The sequence below is a fragment of the Stegodyphus dumicola genome, chromosome X1 (genome assembly GCF_044657685.1).
Source record: "Stegodyphus dumicola isolate Sdum_Otavi_A_Nest chromosome X1, ASM4465768v1".
Lineage (NCBI taxonomy): Eukaryota > Metazoa > Arthropoda > Arachnida > Araneae > Eresidae > Stegodyphus > Stegodyphus dumicola.
In genome coordinates, this window is record NC_140780.1 from 181,276,216 (window position 1) to 181,296,655 (window position 20,440).

At 32.3% G+C, this 20,440-nt stretch overlaps 1 protein-coding gene across 10 annotated transcripts in view; it reads right to left on the reverse strand.

Annotated features, from left to right (window-relative positions):
* The window catches only part of LOC118183128 (uncharacterized), a 412,812-nt gene that overhangs the window by 75,692 nt on the left and 316,680 nt on the right, over positions 1-20,440 (reverse strand). For 8 of the 10 annotated variants that reach the window (XM_085807732.1, XM_085807733.1, XM_085807731.1 and 5 more), the window contains one exon: positions 9,889-10,059. The exons of the other annotated variants lie outside the window; for them this stretch is intronic. In XM_085807732.1, coding sequence (XP_085663858.1) covers positions 9,889-10,059 — 171 coding nt within the window. The remainder of the gene's footprint in view (positions 1-9,888; positions 10,060-20,440) is intronic. 10 annotated transcript variants of the gene reach the window in all.

Here is a 20,440-nt window from a genome sequence, read left to right on the forward strand (position 1 = left end):
CATTGTTTTTGAACTCTTATCAAAAACTTTCCAAGCGTAATTTATGAAAAGCCTAACAAGTAAAGCACGACGTTTTAAGTCGCACGCATTTCACATAGATCACAAACAAATGGTTACGAGATGACATGGCAAATGATCTGATACAATAAAAACAGATTAAAATAGTTCAAAAACTTGTAATATGCACTAATGAACATCTTTCTTCACAACTTTCATTCGTGACAAGCAAATGTTAGGGATAACATGAAGTTAAACGGAGCTTCCAAAGAATACTTTTTTTACCAAACCAAATTTCAACAATTAATATGATAAAATGTTTTATGCACCCAAACAAATACAAGCAATTAGTATAATAAAATAGTTTATGTACCCAAATAAATACAAGCAATTGGTATAATAAAATATTTTATCTACCCAAATAAACACCAACAATTATCATGACTAATTTAGACCCAAAAAATATATTTATATTAGAGCTCTCATGTTCAGTCTTAATAGTTTAACCGGTTTACTCTCTGACATATCAACAACCGCTTCATTGCAGGCATATTGACCAAGGAAAGTAGTTCAGCATGAGACAAATTACAAATTAAAGGAGAAAAATTATAGCTTTATTTAGTTTTTGGAACTCTTTATAAATAACGGTATTAGATTCATCAAACAATGGCATTCTAAATTTCTTCTTGACAAGGAAAGCACAGAACCTTGTAAGAGATAATAATAATTAGCATAGTAAACTACTATCTTAATTTGCGTGCCTGGGTGGTGAAAAGTGAATAACGATAAGAAAAGGGAATGCAAATAACGATGAGCGCATTAAACAGATATGAAGAATTCATTTAAGAGGCTTCAGAATGAGAGCAGTAACAAGAAACGGAAAAAGAGAAATGCAAATGAAGAACTGGTTACCGCCAAAATAAAAGCTAGAAGAGAGAAAAAAAAAAAAAAAAAAAAAAAAAAAATCACTTAAACTTTGAATTACAAAAGCTAGTGATGAACAATTTTACCTCACAGGTAGTTATAATTGGTTGCGAAGTTAGATTAAACTCAATTTTTTCCCATCTAAATACGGACATGCATAAATCACTGCTATTTTATGCTTACATAATACACTAATATATTCTACGAAGCACAAAATTACTAAAAATTATAATTTAAATTATGAACTTTTTAATAACTGTAACATGAATTGCAATATACGTTTAACCAAAAATTAATATATATATAGCAAAATTAGACGCATCAGAAACTCAAAATAAAATTCTACACTAAATCGGTACTGAATCCCGCTGAAGTTGCAAAATGTTCGGGGTAAGAAGATGCATTATTAAATTTCGCTTAGAAATTATGTAAATTTTATTAAAATAATAATTCATCATAAATAGTGCAAAATCACAAATGTTTTTCATAATGCAAATTTTGTTTTCCAGTATTTATGCGCAAAGGTAATGGCATTAATTATATAAAGAAGGTAATGTATTAAATCTCAATAGATTAACGCCTAAAGCTGAAGCATTCACTGCAATACACCTGAGACATCGATGCAGCTCATACGGCAATTTCAATACTGACAAAGTAATTGCAGTAACTGCTGAAGTAATAAGCAAAAATATTTACCTTTGACACAGAGCTAACTTACAAATCAAGAATTTTCATGACTTTTCAGCGGAATAAAAATATCCGTTTTCGGAGACCACAGTGAAAGAGTTCCTCAAAGTCTGGTTGGAATTTCGAGATTAAGGAAGGGGCGATATTTCTAATTCTATTCGAAGGGCATCAACCTTCCCACAGGTGTGCTATGGAAAGGGGACAAGTGCACACAACCCATACTTCGATTCAACTAAGCAAGAGGGAAGGTCGAGAAAGAAGTTGAACAACCTCAACTCACTCTACTTGCATCTGCTCCAGAAGAAAGAACAACGCCCCTTTCCCTTTCACTTAGATGGGCCCCTCTTGGAAAGGGTTGTTTCTGCTTTCCTGCTATTGCTCGAGGGGATATGAAGATCTCGATACCTGAACTTCTTATGCCCTCAGCAGGTTGAATAAAATACAAGATCAATGAACTAGGACCTACAGATTTTTTTTTTTTTTTTTTTTTTTAATCCGAGCCTTTAGCGACAAGCGATAACAGAGATATCTAAGATTATTTAAGAAATTAGGTAATCTTCTAATACACTTTTCATGATTCTCAGCAAATTACAAGTTTAAAACAAACTCATATTCTTTTAAAATTTTAAATAAATAAAAAAAAATAAATACTGCAGTTAATGAACTTTGCCCAACACGCATTTTTAAGACGAGTAAGTCACTGAAATCAGCAGATTACAAGTTTAAAACAACTTCATATTCTTTTAAAATTTTAAATAAATGAAATAAATATTGCAGTCAATGACTTTTGCGCGACACGCATTTTTATGAAGAATAAGTCACTGAAATCAGCAGATTATATAGCTTTGAATAACATTACAGTACTTCTTACCAACCGAAATAATATTACTGAAGGCAAATAGCTAGCAAGGGCTCTGTGATAACAAATTATCCACTTAACCTAAAAGGTTTGTTTGGTTTGGTTTGGTTTATTTAATTATGGCAAAGCACACTAGGGTTATCTGCCTAAGGGGAGGGATGCCTTCGTGGAGGACTTTCTAAGGGAAACTGGCTCGCATACACGTTACACATGGGGAAAACCACGAAAACGCCCATGCAGCCAGCCCGGTTCGCGGGATTCGAACCTCGGACCGACCTACCAGTGTTCAGCGACTTTATCGCTCGGCCACTGGTGGGCCCCCTAAAAGGTTTGTAAAAGGAAGATCAAAAGTGTTTTTTCAAATCGTAGATGAATCGAAATTTATGCGTTTAAATGGAGCTAGGTTGAATTACAAAAGAAATCGTTTTAAAGATGTTATTGGCTCTAGTAAGTTTGAATGATGGCTGGGAAAATCTCGGCATCATGACTTTAATTTTTGAATAATCTATTCTAGCACATTTAGTTGTAGTACTGACTGACAAAAATCCACATTAAGCTATTAAAAGATGACAGTTGATAGAAAATGCGCCAAATAAAAGTGCTCATACAGATGTACAAAGTAGTCCATTGGGCAGCTTCCAATGCGAAAAACTCAAAACTTGTGTTTTCAATGTTTAAAAATCCAGAACAAGTAAAACATACAGATAAGTATACCGAATGTTATCCTTTGGCCTTGCGTTGCCCTCGTTGATCTTGTAACCCTTTTATATATTTAAAAAACATATTTATCATTGCATTTATTTATACCTCACTTTTAATAGGAATTAAGAACAATAATAATTAACAAACACTTTTTTTAAGATGTAGGTAAACAAAGAGAAATGAGAATTAGACTGAAATCTACGCGAAAAGTTTTAAGTCATCAAGGTTAATTATAAGCTCTGTTAACTCTGTGTCAAGGTCAAGCAAAATATTCTTCAAAGTTAGTTTTTTATACGATCCAGATCATATAACACTAATTTGAGTAATATGTTATCCAGAATTCTTCTATTTTTTTGGAATATACATATTTTCAAAATTTTTAAAGAAACATACGTATTGGCCAATTTTTTAAAGGTAGATAAGTTCTTTACAATTCAACCATAAGCATCCTAACGGAATAAAATAATTTCTTGCTGAATTTCAAAGCTTTGCATGCCGCCCACACGGGATAGTAGTTAGTCACACTGACTACTGTACCCGAAGTTCCTGAGTTCGAATCCCAGAGAAGGCATGAATGTTTGCTATACGTATAGTGTCTGTGCGGGATGGCGGCACTCAAAACATACGGCGAGTCGAAAGTTCTCCCAAGCGGCTTAATGGTAGGGTAAGAGGAATGGAAGATCCTCGGACCCCCTCCATTAAAAACTGGGGTACTGTCGTACTGTCACTTGTATAACTCTCAAGGCTTATGCCAGCAATACGCAGTCTTGCACTCCTTGCCAAGATAAAATTCGTGGAGGTGATCTGATGAGGTCACACAAGCGAGATAAGCAACAACAAAGTTTAGCATTTTTAAGTTAAGCTTTGTTGCTAAACTATTTACAGACGTTGCTTTTTGAGTTAAAAAGTTTTATTAAGCGGTAACATAAGTTATTTTGATTATGTATAAATAAGGCTTTGATTAAAAAAAATATTCCACGTCAAAATAAAATAAAATCTCTATAATTAATACATGTAAATATTAATATAACGAAAATCTACGCGCTGCGGGTAGAAAATAGTTTAATCAAAAGCTATCTCTATGCAAAAAAAAAACAGTCTCGAGAATACACAAGACCACATAAATAAAATTGAGAATACTACGGCGTCTTGGATTACATATCTTACAGTGATCACCTCATTCTCCCAATTTTAATAGATATTCAATATAAAACTATTATTTCCGAAACAGATTATCCCATAAGGCTTAATTTTTTACATATCATGCAGCAGCTATAAATTTAGAAATAGAAATAATGATTTCAATTCCACTAGTATATATATAACAGCAGTACGAGCGCACACACTTACACACATATATAATAAATATTAGACATATAATGAATGATCCCCATCCGCCCTGGAAAAAAAAAAAAAAAAAAAAAAAAAAAAAGAGAGAGAGAACTAAAAGCCAAGCATTTTTTCCAGCAACGCAAGGACACGAAATTTAAGACGTGTTTATGCTCTTTCTACCACGATTCTTCCGTAATAAAATTGTTATTGCACGAGACATTAGGACACGCAACGAAAGCTCAGTTTGCTGTCTCATTAATAGAATAGCTTTTTAATAACGCCCTTGAAATAAACTGAAGACATAAAATAAGTTGTTTCTATTTACCGCTGCAACTAATGACTCAAAAACAGCGCTCGCCTGTTAAGTGTTATAAATGATATAAAAGGCAGACCATGAGCAGCATACAAATATGAGGTCATAACAAATATAGTCATAATAATGAAAGCAGATTATGATTTCGAAATTACGAGCAAGAAAAGAAGTATCAGTAAAACAGAAAGAGCTCTTTTATGGATTTTTCTCTAAATATGAATTGGAAATCAAATAAATTTAAAGATTGAAATAGCATTGTTTAATATCATCTAGCAATGGGAAACATTATTAAAGACAGGGACAGATGGAGAAAATGATTCTTGCTTTCATTAAGACTTCTTTATAAATATTTAGTTTCAATACATTTAGCTTTCCTATTCTTAATTTCTCCTCTTATGGAATTAGAATTTAAAAAAATAAATAAATGTAAGAATTATATTTAAAATCTATCCGAAAGCTACGCGAGCATGATAATAAAAACCATTTAAATTAAGACTCGTTCTCAGCATAATATCTGAAATTTTAAAAATAAAAACAATCGTCATTTCTGCAGGCATTTCAGATAACTGAGTATAAGATTTTAATTTTTATGCCCATCTGAATTTCAAAAATTTAAGCAGCAGTTTTTTTCTGTCATCGATGCAAACAGCGGAGTTTCCTAAAGAATGTTTTTTATGCACAGCCACATTTCTAAGGGGAAGAAAAAAGATAAAAAATTGCAAATGAGGGGCAAAGGTCTCAAGCACCTTAACCCTTGCGGCACAATGTGTCCGGTTTGGACTCACCTAAAAATTTCCTTCTGTACGCACAGAAAAATTGAATGACAAAAGATTTATAGGTTACTCTGAACCTTCTTTATTTATAGTAGATGGCAGCTCAACACAAACCAGTCCATATATTTTAGCCATGTTTAGTTTTTTAAGACCCTCATTTTTCAAAGAAATCTTGAAGATTTTTTTAGGGTATAAAAGGAATTGTTTGAAAAGAAATTCCTATGTTATTTTTTTGGCTGTATGCTAATATCCTTATTCTTTATTAGATTTAAATTTTTACCTTGAAATCTTGCCTAAAATCAAACGGCGAACCCTAGGTGTGCTCAGACCGGGCTCATCGATAATCTAGGACAACTGAGAGTCTGTATTCTTTGTTTCTCCGCATCTCATCGGTCAGTTCATTGACAACATTGCTCGTTTCAGAACTTTTCGAAGCTCAATTCAATCAGTGTGCCCACTTTGGGCACACCCACAGAATTAAAAGATAAGTGCTATCTTCACAAAATTTTACTTGTGTACTAGGCCTAATTAGACTGTCTACCTTTTTTTTTTTTTTTTTTTTTTAAATCAAAATTCCAATGTTAAAAGGTAGCGTGCCGGAAAGGGTTAAATAAGAATAAATTTTTAAAAACGACAATTTTAAAATTTAAGCATTTATTGCAAGATTTAGAAGTATCGTGCAGAATCACCATTCAGAATAATTCCATCTGCCTACAAATGCTGACAATTCAGCCAAATATCAAAATGAAACAAAAATAAGAAATTTGGAAAATTTGATTAGGAAGAAAAAATTGAAACCTGGATAACAGAACGTTTCCTAGTGGTTTACGTGCATTGTTATGTTTAGAAATATATTTCTGAACATGTAAATACAATACATAAGACAAGCGAGAATTTTGGAGACGCATTATTAGAAAAAGGGAACGACTTAAATAATATAATTATGAAAATATATTTAGATAACCTCAAATACTAGAAATCCCTTTATAACAAAGTCAGCATTACTAAGCTTCACGAAAAATGTCTTTAAATGAATGTGATTAACAAGTAAAAATCACCATTTGGTTTGTTCTATTTCAAACATTCTTTTCAGTTACGGAATTGGTCATTTCATGACGATAACTAAACTAGATAATCTAGAAGTTCTACCTCAGACATAATAAAGAAGATGAAGAAGAAAATTAAATGAAACATTTAAAAAAGTTGGAGGAAGTAATAGCAGACAGGTAGTCAAAGATAGGCATATGGTGCCCAATTAATTTGCCGTCATCGCTCTTTCAAGGATGGCAGATGCTAGTATTTTATATTCATTGTGTGCAACTTGTCATGAAGCCTATAAGGCAATCTATTTTAAATTCATCAGCAAGAATCTGTTACTTATATGTCAGGATATGATACCGAATCTCAGCCAAGATTTGAACTACTAGACTGCGTAGGCTTTACAAAGGTAAAAAAATGCCCCTCTCACCCCGTCCTTAAAGCGACGTGTGTAGCATGCAGCAAATCCACTTCTGTCGCCTGAAGCCAGAAGAAATTACATGGAGGGAGGAGGAAAAACGGGTTAGGGAACAGCTATTGTAAAACGATGTTGAAAAGAAAATGAGGATTTTTTTCCTTCCCATATCTACTTTTTTCTTTCCCTTTCTTCTTTCGACGCAATGCTGACCCCCCTTTCGTAGACTTAAGAAACTAACCATCCCACCCTTTCAGACTTTTCAAGCGACCCCCTTCCATATCTCCGGCATTAGCCGAGCATTAAAGATGTGGCGAGGCTATCTGTGTTAGAGAGTGGGTGTGGAGAGATGCATAATCGATATGTAAATGAGATGTACTCCGTTATTATAAGCAGATCGGAAATCGCCTCGGGCGAGCGGTCACAGGCGAGTAAACCGACATTTTGAAGCAGATGAAAAAGCATGGTAAGTGATGAGGTTTAAAAAAGGAAAAGAAGGACCAAAGCAAAGAGAGAATTGAATTAGAAGAAGGGAGTGTCTCAGGATATCGAATGGGCAACGATGCCTTTCCAGAACATGTGCGTTGCTTTACGCGATGAAGGAAGGCGTCACAATGCAGCCAAATAAAACTGTCAATTACCAGTCCCAACCACCCGACACGATGAATGCCAACCTTGAACGGAAGACAAACGCTTAAGGTATGTTCCAGTCGTCCTCTCGGCATTGATAGTAGTTCTTGGGAGGAGGGGCATGAACCTCAAATACCTTTTTCATTCCTATCATCCGCCTTTTCTCACACTCCTAACACAAATCTCATCACAACTCCGCTGGAGCGGAAAACATTTTCCTGCGCAAGAAAATGCATTGGAATATAAGGGCAATCTAATCAGAGGAACTCCGCGACTGTGAATGGCTGCTTGTTTGTGAGTTGTGAGAGCAGATTTCAATGTCTAAACGGAGCGTCTTGAATGAAAGGATTTGGGGAAAGGAGGGGGTAAGTGTCTAATCTCGGAACTCGTTAAAGGACACGGGTGGTAACGGACAGCGCATTAAATGATGATATCAAATTTCAAATGCATTTCCGTCCGGCTATATTCAATTATTCAAATTTAAAGATATAAGCGTCAATAAATAAAAAAGGTGATACGAATGAGATTTGCATTCAGAAGCAGTAATACGCTTCTCTTCTAGAAGCGAATGCAATTTGCAGTGCTTATATCACGTTAATATGCTAACAGGGGGAAAAAAAATAAATTTATCAAACCGTAGAAAAGAAGCACCTGCATGTTTCCCTAAATTTCAGTAATGAAATACTTCATCCAGTATATCTTTGTGAACTAAAATGCTTTCGATGGATGTAATTCTTAATTCACTCTGCTCAAGTTTTAATTAATGTTCGTGAATAAGCTCTGAAACAATGAACAAAATACATTTTCCCACTTTTGAGGAGACCGAAGATTTATAGCATTTCACGGTTCAGTTTAATACTACAAATACAGAGAAGCTACATAAACATAAGCAAGTTAATAATAAATAACAATACGGGAGTAAATCGCTTCTAACAAGTAACTTGTTCGGAAAGATTCTACCCCAAAATGTGTCCCTTACCTATTTTTTATACTTCACCTAAAATTAGTAATAGCAACAAATTTGAACGCAAGGCCGCGATTAAGGAAATCTAGGCCCCCAAGCATTCATGTTTTCCAAGAGCCTTTCATGCACACTTTCTCGCTTTTGTGACCCCCTCCCCCCCAAAAAAACAAGGCTATGAAAAGCTATAAGATGATTTAAGAGCCTCCTAAAGCCTGCAGCCCTAGGCTCGAAGCTTGTGGGCCTAAGTAGTAATCAGACACTCTTTGGATTCCTTCCAAACGAAGATTCAGTGTAACTTTAAGTGAACGCCTGTAACCTGTTATAACTGACACCTTGAAAAGATATAATTAATTTAAAAACCTTTAAAGAGGTGTCTATAAATGAAACAGTTTAATTCACCATAAAGACTTTATTATGTACGTTAAGTACAGCCTATGTCCTACATTTTACCATCAAGAGAGGAATGTATTTCATGAAACATTCGAAAACTCTAATAGTAATGAAAACGAATAATAAATATACAGATATCATCTATCACAAAATGCTTTTAGAGTTCAAAAGTCAACTAATTTTATCACTTTTTATGAGGAAAAAACTAATTAACTAATTACGTATGTGATGCGTGCAAAAAGAATGTGATGGCAACATACTGAATCATTACTTCGAAGTGAATCATTTAATGAGACAGAAGTTATGTGGAAGTCTTTCCTTAGAACAAGCACTACTGCAGTCTTGATTTCAAGGAAAGTTTTTTAACAAAAATATATCTGCTTTAAAAACACACGATCGTAGAAAATTATGAGGTAATAGAAAATTTGCAACCGATATGAAACTAAGATCACATTCAATAGAATAACAGCGCAGTCTGGCAAAAAAAAAAAAAAAAAAAAAAAAAAAAAAAAAAAGAAAGAAAGAAAGCTGCAATACTTTTTGTTAATAATACGTGATACTTAGAATTATAGATTCACATCATATTAAAACAATATGCTAGTTTTCATGCAAATCTTACATCAAGAAATTTCCTATCATTCAGAGCACGAACACTACTATTAATTAATTAATATGTTATAGCTGATTTGATGAATTTCATTCAGCATGAGTAAGACAAATTAGATATGCACTGGAAACCAGGTTATTTAAACAAAGGATAAATTATAAAGAATGAATGCATCGGAAACAACGCTGATGATATAAAGCGAATGAAATAATCTCCATATGGCATAGGCCAATGGAATGGAGAATCAAATCCCATACCTCTAATTCTTTACTAATCCTCTTCTTGTTATTTAGATGTTTGGGGTCAAACTGCACCAGTAGTGACGGGATCAGGGTCTCCGTGGTCTCGGACAGTCTCTGGATTTGGCTTTCGACCAGAACAGGCGTCAGAGACAACATGAGGTCACTCGTGAGATACTCTCCTCCGCCCTTTAAGGGACAAAAAACATCTTTTTAGGTATCCATTTGCTGCTTCAAAAGCAGAAAATCTGCCAAATTTCCATTACTCAAAAGTATACAATTACCTCTCGTATCTCATCTCAAATTGAGTGAATCAAATTTTGAATGAATAGGTCTACAAAAAGGGCGGAATGATCAAGAGAATACTATTTTTGCATTTGCTTCATTGAAACTTCTCTTCTAGAAGACTGCATTCTTGAGCATCCCGATTCAAGCAGTCAAAATTCAACTATAACTATCTAGCTGCATACATAGGTAAAGAACCTAAAAGGCAGCTGTAGATACCTTTCTCTAACATCTTAGTAAAATACTTAGATAAGCTACTAGCTTTACTTTTTGCATAATTTATTAAGTAAACTACATATAAAATAAACAAAAACCTGCAGTAAAATAGCATAACCATACCAACTACAAATCCAAAATAATAACAATAATAGTAATAATATAAACTAAAAATCGAAATAATACTTAACAGTAACTTAAGACACAGTTCTAGTGAAAGACGTATTAATAAGAAAATATAAGACAGAGAAACAAAAATATTGCAAGCTTATAAAGCCAGAACAGTAGCATTTTTTTTTTCCGTAACTGCATTATCGATTGAAAGCTCTCAGAATAAAAATCAAATAAACTCTGCATAAATGCTGTTTTTTAAGCTATTTATTTATGTAAATGCCGTATTATTGCAACAGCAAAGCGGGTATTAACCGAAAAATCAACTGCCTTCCAAAACTAAAATTCCGAGAGCGATATTTTTTACAACCAATTTATCGCTTCGCGTTACAAAAACTAAAATTTGAAACGCTAATTTTAGTAACAGAAATAAAAACTCAGCCTAACAGCATGTGTACGATTTACTTATTAAAAAAAAAAAAAAAAAAAAAAAAAAAGAAAGAAAGAAAGAAAGAAAAAATGGAAGATGGCAACACAAAAAATAATGCATTTAATACTGTAATCTTTCAATTTACTACAAAAATGATCAAACAAACTTAACAATACCAGCATACATAATCACATGATCATATATCAATATAAAGATAAATTTTGATGCAACAGTACTGATTGCTAAATTTCTAAGAATAATTATATTAATTAGATTTTTTAAAATTACAGTATCTAACGAAATATATAACATTACAACAGATTATTCTTCTCACAACATTTAAAATGAAATGCACGAAAATTTAAGGATTATTATTTTTCAAATTTAAGGATTTAAGGATTATTATCTTATACAAATGTTCTGATAACACATAATAAATATTTTCCTAGTAATATTCATAAACAAATACAGGAAAGTCTCTACTGTTTAGACATCATATACTATAAGCCAAGTTTTAGATTTTCAAATTAAGTAAATAAATAAGCAAAAAATTAGTAACGAACATTAACAAATAATAGAAGGCAAGTCGCGATCATAAAGTTTTTAATCTAGAGGGATTTCGTAAAACTTCCATATGAACTTTTAATATAACACCATATTATTTAGAGAGGTCAAATGAAATAGTGCTTAAGAGAAAGAAAGAGAAAAAATGATTAATAACAATAGGACATGTTATGTGTATTTGATTTCACAATGAATAGTTAAGGCTAATAAAAATAACAAAAATCTCATACTTATTGGAAACGTGAAAATAACAAATAAACACACTTGCATATTTGTGAAAACAGAGAACTCTAAGCAAACGGTGAAACTGTTCTGTTTCTTGATAAAGTAAACATTTCGGCATCCCAGTATCTTTTCATTTAACATGATCACACGAAAGAATAACCAAGATAATTTCAATAAAATTTTCAAATTTTAATTAATTACGCACTTAAAATTTCTGAATAAACAACACACTGTTTTAAATTCATATCAATGAAGAATGTAACCAAAGAATTAAACATTAAGATTGAAAAAAAAAAAAAAAAAAAAAAAAAAAAAAAGTATTATCACTGAGCAGCAAGGTTGAAACCAAAAATTATTTACGGAATTTGGAGTCGTATATTTCTTCACTTACGGGTAAATATTTTCCCTCCCTTTACTAGAAATCGCAGTTGCTGAAGAAGTTAGAAGTTAAAAATATAAAAATGCATTTGTTTTCCTCATTTATTTTTTACAATTGCAAGTACCTAACTTGTCGAGGAAAAAATGAAATTTCTTTCAAGAAAATGTGTCTTTAAAAAAAAGGGAGGAATGAAACAAATGACCGAAATATATGTGATCAAAACAAATTAAATTAAGAAAACAAATTAAAATAGCTATTTTAGGTCGTATGTCACGCTTAAAGGTTCAAAAAATAATTCACATTGCTGTTTTTAGCAATAATCCGTAACTAATATGCTCATGACTTATTGCATCTATAAAATTTCATTCAGGATACAAAGAGGCGAGTCTGAACGTCTTAAAATTTACGACATAAAAAAGTTCTCAAAATGTAAAACAGAGTTAAGCCAAATAAGTGTATTTATTTACTTTTAAATACGGAAAGCGAAAGTAATTGAAACATCAACGAAATAATTAAAACAAAAATTTTATGTATAGGGTAATAACTGCGAAACTTTAAAGTTATATCTTTTATAAATGAACTACTAAAATTAAATTGCATAAAATAGCTAAAACTGAAACATTGAAAATACGCTAACAACTTGAACATTTAAAATCTGAAACATTGAAAATACGTCAACAACTTGAATCACAGAGCTATTAAACTTCGATAAAGTTAGGTTTTAAAGTACACAGTAAAACTGACAGCTGTTCACTTGCTGCAAAGTAATAAGCCAAATAAATTAGAAAACGTCTATGGATATACAGAATGTAAGAACATTCAGTGAATATAAACTATTATTTACTCGGATTACGGGGGGGAAAAAAAAAGTGGAAAACTGATTTCTAAACTGAATTAAAGCACTTCATGAGACCTGGGAGGTGAACATGCATAAAATCCGAGCACGCAATTAAAACCCATTAAAAGCTATTTTCATGCTTCATTTTACACTCTCTAAATACAAGAGAGTGCTATAAATGAAGAAACTTCTCAGAGATAATGTGAATAGCATAAAACAGCTCGTATATTCCCTCTTATTTAGGAAAGCAAATTTGCTCATACATTGCAAAGGACTGAAAAAAAGATACAGTTTCATTTCAAATTTTATTTTAAATAGAAGGAATACGTTCAGGATGCAGAAATTCAACACACTTTTTCTCGCACAGAAAATAGGGGGAAAAAAAAAAAAAAAAAAAAAAAAAAAAAAAAAAAAAAAAACAGAATATTAATTATTAATCAGTTTTTCTTAGTGAAGAAGAGAGATTTTGACGAGAAATCTAAGAAATGTTTACTGATTTAGATTTCATTATGACTTGCTAATAAATGTCGATCACTACGAAAGGAAGACGGGAAAAATGAAGCAGAAAGTTTAGTTTGGTTTATTTAATTTAGGTGAAGCACAAAGGGGCTGTCTGCCAAGCACCATAGCAATTTTGACAGACAGCACCTCACAAAGAATCGGGGAGGAATTTGATTGTTTTCAGTTCGAAATCAAGTATCTCAGATAAGAAGTGTCTCGTTGTCTCATTTATTTGAAATTATTGCATGAAAAAGTTAGCAATGCACATATGCACATATGCACTTGAGAAAATTCTCCCGTTTCAGATTTTAACTAGTCAGCACTAATTTTCCTAATAATCGGCATCACAGATCACGAGAATAGCACACAATTGTGTCAGTGAGAATTAACATACTATAGCACAAATCTAATTTGTATTTTAAGCAATCAGATGGCATCTGCCTCCGACCAGCTATTCATACTCTAAATATTCCACATCAAATGACTCATCTTAAAAACATCACCTCCCACCAAATGATGCTGCAAAAGCAAAATATCTGATCAATTTCAGATAGTGAACAATATAATCTTATAGGTGCTTTTCGCAAGTTAAACGCCAAAGACTTGTTAAAAAGCCAATATCACACAATTATTAACTGGCCATGGGCCATTCCCTGACTACTTATATCGGTTTGCCTTATGTGCAAAATGTGCAACTATGGAGATACTGGTACCCCGGGGGGGATATAACATCTTTGACTGCGCTCTCACACAGTGTTTTCACTTAAAACGTTCTTCTACAGATCACCTCCATGCTTGGAGTCATAACACTCTCAATAACAGTATAATTTTGTATAAAATCAGGGAAGCATTCAAATTAGCAGCTTCACTTATCCAATTTTAGCCATTCTCTTGCAGCATTACATAACATCACCTTTACAATCTCTTTATTGTAGGAATTTCGTTTCTCCAAAAAAAGCACCGCCAATCGAAATTTCTTTAAGCAGAATAAAACAATACACATTTTACACCGTAAACAAGTGCTTCAATAATTTTAGGAAGATTTAATGTTAGTCTTTTAATTTGACGTAGCGAAAATTCAGAAAGTTTGATATGCTAATTCGCTCCGCATTACAATCTTGAGGATACGCTATACATTTTCCTAGTTCTGTTGCTACCCTGTGTATTGTAGAAACTTGGTTTGCAGAATGAAAAGTTTTTAGACACAAAGTGATTAGAAACAAATTTTATAGCTCTAAAACTACATAATTTATAGGTACAAAGTAATTCTAATACATTCGTTGAACCATAACATCCGGCAAAAGTATGGAAAATGGACATTTTTTCAGATGATATTGAATGCTGGGATGTTTCAATGTAGAACGTAGATTACTATAATATACCCCATTCAGTTTTAATTAAAAAAACACAAATTAGAAACTAAAATTCAATAAACAGTACATGAGAAGAGTTTCTTTTGCTTGAAAGTCTCCAACAGAAGAAATAATAAAGGTCTCGAGTTTTATTCATAATTGTATTTGTCAAATCGATGAATTAATTGCATGAAATCAGTTTGCATAACTGTTTTATGAAGTCAGTTTTCTGGGACTTAGCAATTTTCTTGCAATGAAAGCTTAAAATCGATTCTTAACATAATAGCACTTCCCCCCCCCAAAAAAAAAAACACATGAAGCAAGAAACCTAATACCCAAAGAAAATAAAGAATAATTCAGTAATGATAAATAAAGAATAATTCAGTACTACAATATGGAGTGAGTATATTTTAGTCTCTACAATAAAAGTAACACGAAAAAAGAAGAGTTTTATCAAATTTATATACTGTTAGTCTTGTTATTTGATGGAAGAATATTCATTACCAATCTTGGTAAAATTTAATATTGTCACAATATGAATGGTTGCTTAAAACAAAGGTGAATAATTATTTCGCATACTCATTCGCAAGAAATGAAAAAAGCTTTCTTTTTTTTTTTTTTCTTTCTTTTTTTTTTTTTTTTTTTTTTTTTAATTAAAGGTTTATGAGAAGTAACTTTTATAGTTTCCAGTTTCCATGGGGGAACGACCACATTAAAATTGAATAGCTCGATGAAAGTGGAATGGTGACTTTCACTGGACATTTAAATAGAGTGTTTACACTGAGCACAATTTCTTTCTAATTCATATTTCATTCACTAGCACATCATAAGATTGAAAAACATCGATACAACCTCCTTGTTCATATAAATGCTTTCTAAGCTAATTAAAAATGTTAAATTAATGAATTTTATGCATGCAAGGGAAAGAAATGAGATTTTTAAAAAGAGAGCGAATTCAAAAGAATAAAACGGCTGGGCAAAAAAGCTGGGCGCATAGTACAGAAAAGAGGGAGACCCCCCTTCGTTCTCCTCCCCGGAGAGAGGAAGGCGGAGCATCGATTGCTATTTTTAGCGCTCCTCCGGATAGGGACCGCTCATTGGCTTTGAGGTGAAACAGCATTCTCTTTTAGGTGGAGCATTTAGCCTTTCTTCGTAGTACATAATAACTCGACACGCCTGCCACATAAAAAGGAGGACCATTTAATTTATAAGCAGGGTCCACATGCAAGAGTGAGTTACTCGCAGCTGATGTGTCACATCAGTAGGAACTGTTTAGCAAAACGGAATGGCTAAAAATAGCTTACAGCAGTTAATTTTTTTTAAATGATATCGATTCCAGTGCTTATGCATTGGCAATTCTAAAACTCATCTAAATGTCTTAAGTTTATTGCATGAAACTGTCCTGATTTTTTGTTTTTCGAAGTAAATGGAATGAATTGCATTTTTGAATTTTACACCAAAATGAACTGCAATCAGATATCTATAACACATGGAGGTAGGAAGTTAGAGGCATTCTTACCTCCATGCTATAACGCACCATCTCCAACTTTACTGCTACATTTACATATTGCCCGCTTTTAACACAGTCAGACACACAAAGCTTAATTAAATTTCAAGGTCACTAATCTTAGGATGCATAAAAATTGCATCAAATTGTTCGCAATCTACTATCCAAAAGAAACTGTAAATCAGCACTACAGTTAACATTTTTAATGGTAATGGCAGCGATGGTGAAAATGTAGAAGAGTTACTTAACAGTAAGCTTATTTTACTTCTACTTTTAACCATTTATTCAAAATACTTCTAAATAATTTTTCAATAACGAATTTTACAATCAATGAGTTTTATTAACAAAACCTACAATACGCTATACACTACTTTAGTCATTATATGCAGGCATCTTTTGCAGCAAAATCGATACCGAATTGTGGGAGAAATACATCAGCCAAAGGACATTATGAGAACTTTAAAATGTCGCATGTGGCGTTTTTAAGACAATGTTCAGTAAATAATATTGTACAAATATTATCTGTGCTAATAATGCAATAGTTGAGGGACGGGAATCAAGTTATCATTTCTAATGTTATAAAAATGACGCGTTAAAGGAACAGACGGAAGCAGCAGGTAGGATTGCTGAGAAGTGTGACAAGTTTCCATGCATAAAACTGGTAGCAGACGAAACAATTTGTTAATTCACATTGATAGCATTATTTGCAGCATCTTGGTGTCATTTCTTCCAAAACTACATCAAAGTTCTACATTAATTTAACTGAATAGATTTACCTTGAATTCAGCCATATAGCGATGACAGAAGTATATGTGAAATTTATTTTCCAATTTTCAATCATTTATGCCAATTTAAAAGCATGACGTGCAGATGTGTACAGTGGAACCAGTAAATAAAAATTTCACCTGATAATAAAGAATTTAACTCTTCCCCCCCCTTTGAAAATACGGTATTCTGAGAATGAAAACTTCAATGACAATATTACGCAAAACGTTTGTAATATAAACGCTTGCGTGCTAATATTTGTTTTGCGTGATGCGATGGAACAAATAGCATTCTCGAATATTATTCTTATTATCACAAACTGCAACCATCTTTTCCTCTAACAGTAAATAAAACTGAAGTAGGGCTGATAATGCTGTAGTGTTGGAACTATCGTGCATTACAAGGATAATGCTCGATTGTTCGGTAATGTAAAACATTCCAGTGATTAGAAGCATGAAAGATAAATGCAAAGAGGGAGGGGGCAGAAAGAGATTCAACAAATTACTAAGCTTCGTAAGTATGGGAACCACAGAGAATAAACCAAAAGAATCAGAAGGAATAAGAATTGACAAATAATTTTACTTTGTTAAAATAATTATCATGTGATCATAATGCTACAATAACTTACAGAGATAAAATCGACTTTTTAAAGGACAAGTCAACACAACAAATGTATTTCCATTTATTAAAATATATTGTAAGTCTAAAGAAACGCATTTAAAGGTGCTTTCCAATAAGCAAAATAAACAGTTCTCAAGAGAGTTTTAAGTTTCTAGCAAAGCAGCCATAATAAGAGCTGAACTGAAGACGTTCAGGGACTAAATACCAAGAAAACAACATTTTAGGAACCTATATTTCAGGGTAATTAAAATTTCAGAAAATCGAGAGCTAATCTGATATTTTGAATGACATTTGCATTCACCAAATTCTGAGTCATTTAAAATGTCAATAGGAAAGCTTCCAATAACTAGTTCAGAATGTTTTTTATATATTAGTCATATAATGTAACTTTAAGATTTTCCATCATAAAAGTCGACACATTATTCATTTAATATCTCTTTACTTTATTAGGGTAGGGAGAAGAGGGTTTATGAGAAAAAGATAGACCCTTATTTTAAGCCAGAGAAATGCGCTACACATTTTATTACAGTTTAAATCTCCTTGAATGATAAACAATTTTGGTAAATGAAATGATAACAGACATAACTATAATTTAAAAATTTTTAAATTAAATTTCAATATTTCAAAACGAATTATTAGTTTATTTTCAGAACTAACACAATGATTAACATTTAAAAATTTTAGTGCTTGCTTTTCGTAGCAGAAAACTTCTTAAAAACTGATAATGTACTCTGATAACATTATCTCTTGGTTCAAAGCGTTGTGATTTAAAAAGGCTAGTACCTAAGAAACCTTTAGTTCAACAAGACTAAATCATTCCCCCGGGAAGAAATGTTAAAAATCTATATGAATATCTAGAAATTGCTTTCAATTAAATACCGATGACGTAATATAAAACATTAAAACTCTTAAAAAATTATCTCTTATTAAAAGTTTGTAATATTGACTCAAAATATCAAAAGCATATTGAAATGATCCAGATTTACATCGTATAAATTGTGTTTCCTCGCGTCAGGTTGTACTTCTACTAAAAAAAAAGTTAACAAGTGCCATAATCCATCCAGTTAAAGAGGGTCACTTAGTCAATTCTAGAGAAATTATTTTAAAAGATTCTCTTAGCATATTACTTCATGTCTAGCGATTGTATCTTAAATCATCACTAAATTTTGGAAGTGGAAACAGCAAGGTGTGGTCAACAGCAGAGAAAATATCAGAATTTTTCATTCAGACTAACCAAATAGGTCAACGTGTCACAGTAATAAGAAGAGTCACTTTAAAGCAAAACAAACTTCATTAGCATTGCAAGAAAATGTTAGTAACAAAAAATAAAATCAAAAAATATTTCCCCAAAGAAATTGGTGGTACGGTGGCACAAATACCAGTGATTATAATATCACATATTTAGAAATATAAATCACAGTTCCATCTTATTGTTAAGAGTATCAGTCCTACATATTTGAAATTAGATTGGTAAAAAGCGATGTTATTACCTTTGATCACCTTTTGTACTTTTTTTAATGTGTTTGATCACTTTTTTTAAAGCATTATTGAATGTTAAGTTAAATATAAGAAAATTCTGAAATTTGTAATTCACACGTAAAAACAAAGCATAAAGAAGTTCGTAAAAATGCGATTGGAAACTAAAGGAAACATCATTTTCTATCTCTGACAACTGTTTTCAAACATATGGTTAATATGTTTTTGGAAAAATAAGATTCTGTCCTTCCACAGTATTATCCTTTTACAATTTTAAATCTAAATTAATGTCTCATTATGCAGCGTTGATTCGAACCCAGCTAATTTTTAACTTTATCTCTCCTTGAAGAATTCAGTTTTTTAATGGTACCAAAAATCATAAACTTAAACGCCAGCAATAGCATTTTACTGCTCAACAAATTTCCCCTTTAATTTAACCCTTTACTTTCCTGCTTGACTTTTAAGTCCCATCAAAAACATCTGTCAGTTATGTCCCAACGGGGTTTTTAAGCAACGATTTTAAATTAAAAAAACTTAAAGCATTTTTGTAAGTTCAATATCAAATGTTTCTCAAGCGCAAAGAAATATAATAAAAAAAGTTAGAAACTCCCCCCCCCCCACATAAGAAAATAGTTTGGGGCATAAAGGGTTGATTATTTATTATGTCTGAATTTCATTTCTTTTTCCTTTAAGAATGAATTTAAAAAAAATAAAATTAAAAATACGCAAAATGATCTAAACATTTATACGCTAATTTAAGCGGAGTCATCAGTAGAATTACTAATGAAATTATGAAAAAACTTGAAAAAGAGTACAACGGTCATAGAGAAAGAACATGAAAACCGCTAAATCAAGAAATGCAACTCGATTAAATGTGTTACTCTGTAGGGTTATTATTATTTTTTAAGTAACCAGTTAACGAGTTAGGATTTAGATCTTTACTGGAACTTCTATTTTCTGTTTCTTCACCGGAAATGCAAATGAGTTAGAGAGTATTTAATTCGAGGGTTTCGGTTTGTAAGACAGAGCGCGTTTCTGCCTTTCAAGGCCACATTACTAGGTTTCGCCAGCTCTGATAAGATTGTAATTCTTCGGCTTTGCGTTATTGCTGCCTACATTTAATTGGTACGCCGGTGAAAAGTTCTCAGCTAACTTAATATTTCAAATCAATTGTGTAGTCATTGATTACTAGGCTTAGTTTAATTCTTGAATTAAACTGTTACTAAGTTACATCGCCACTAGTAGTGTTTCGTTAAGCACGACACGTACGTTTATGTTCAAGTTCCGTTTTAATTAAAAG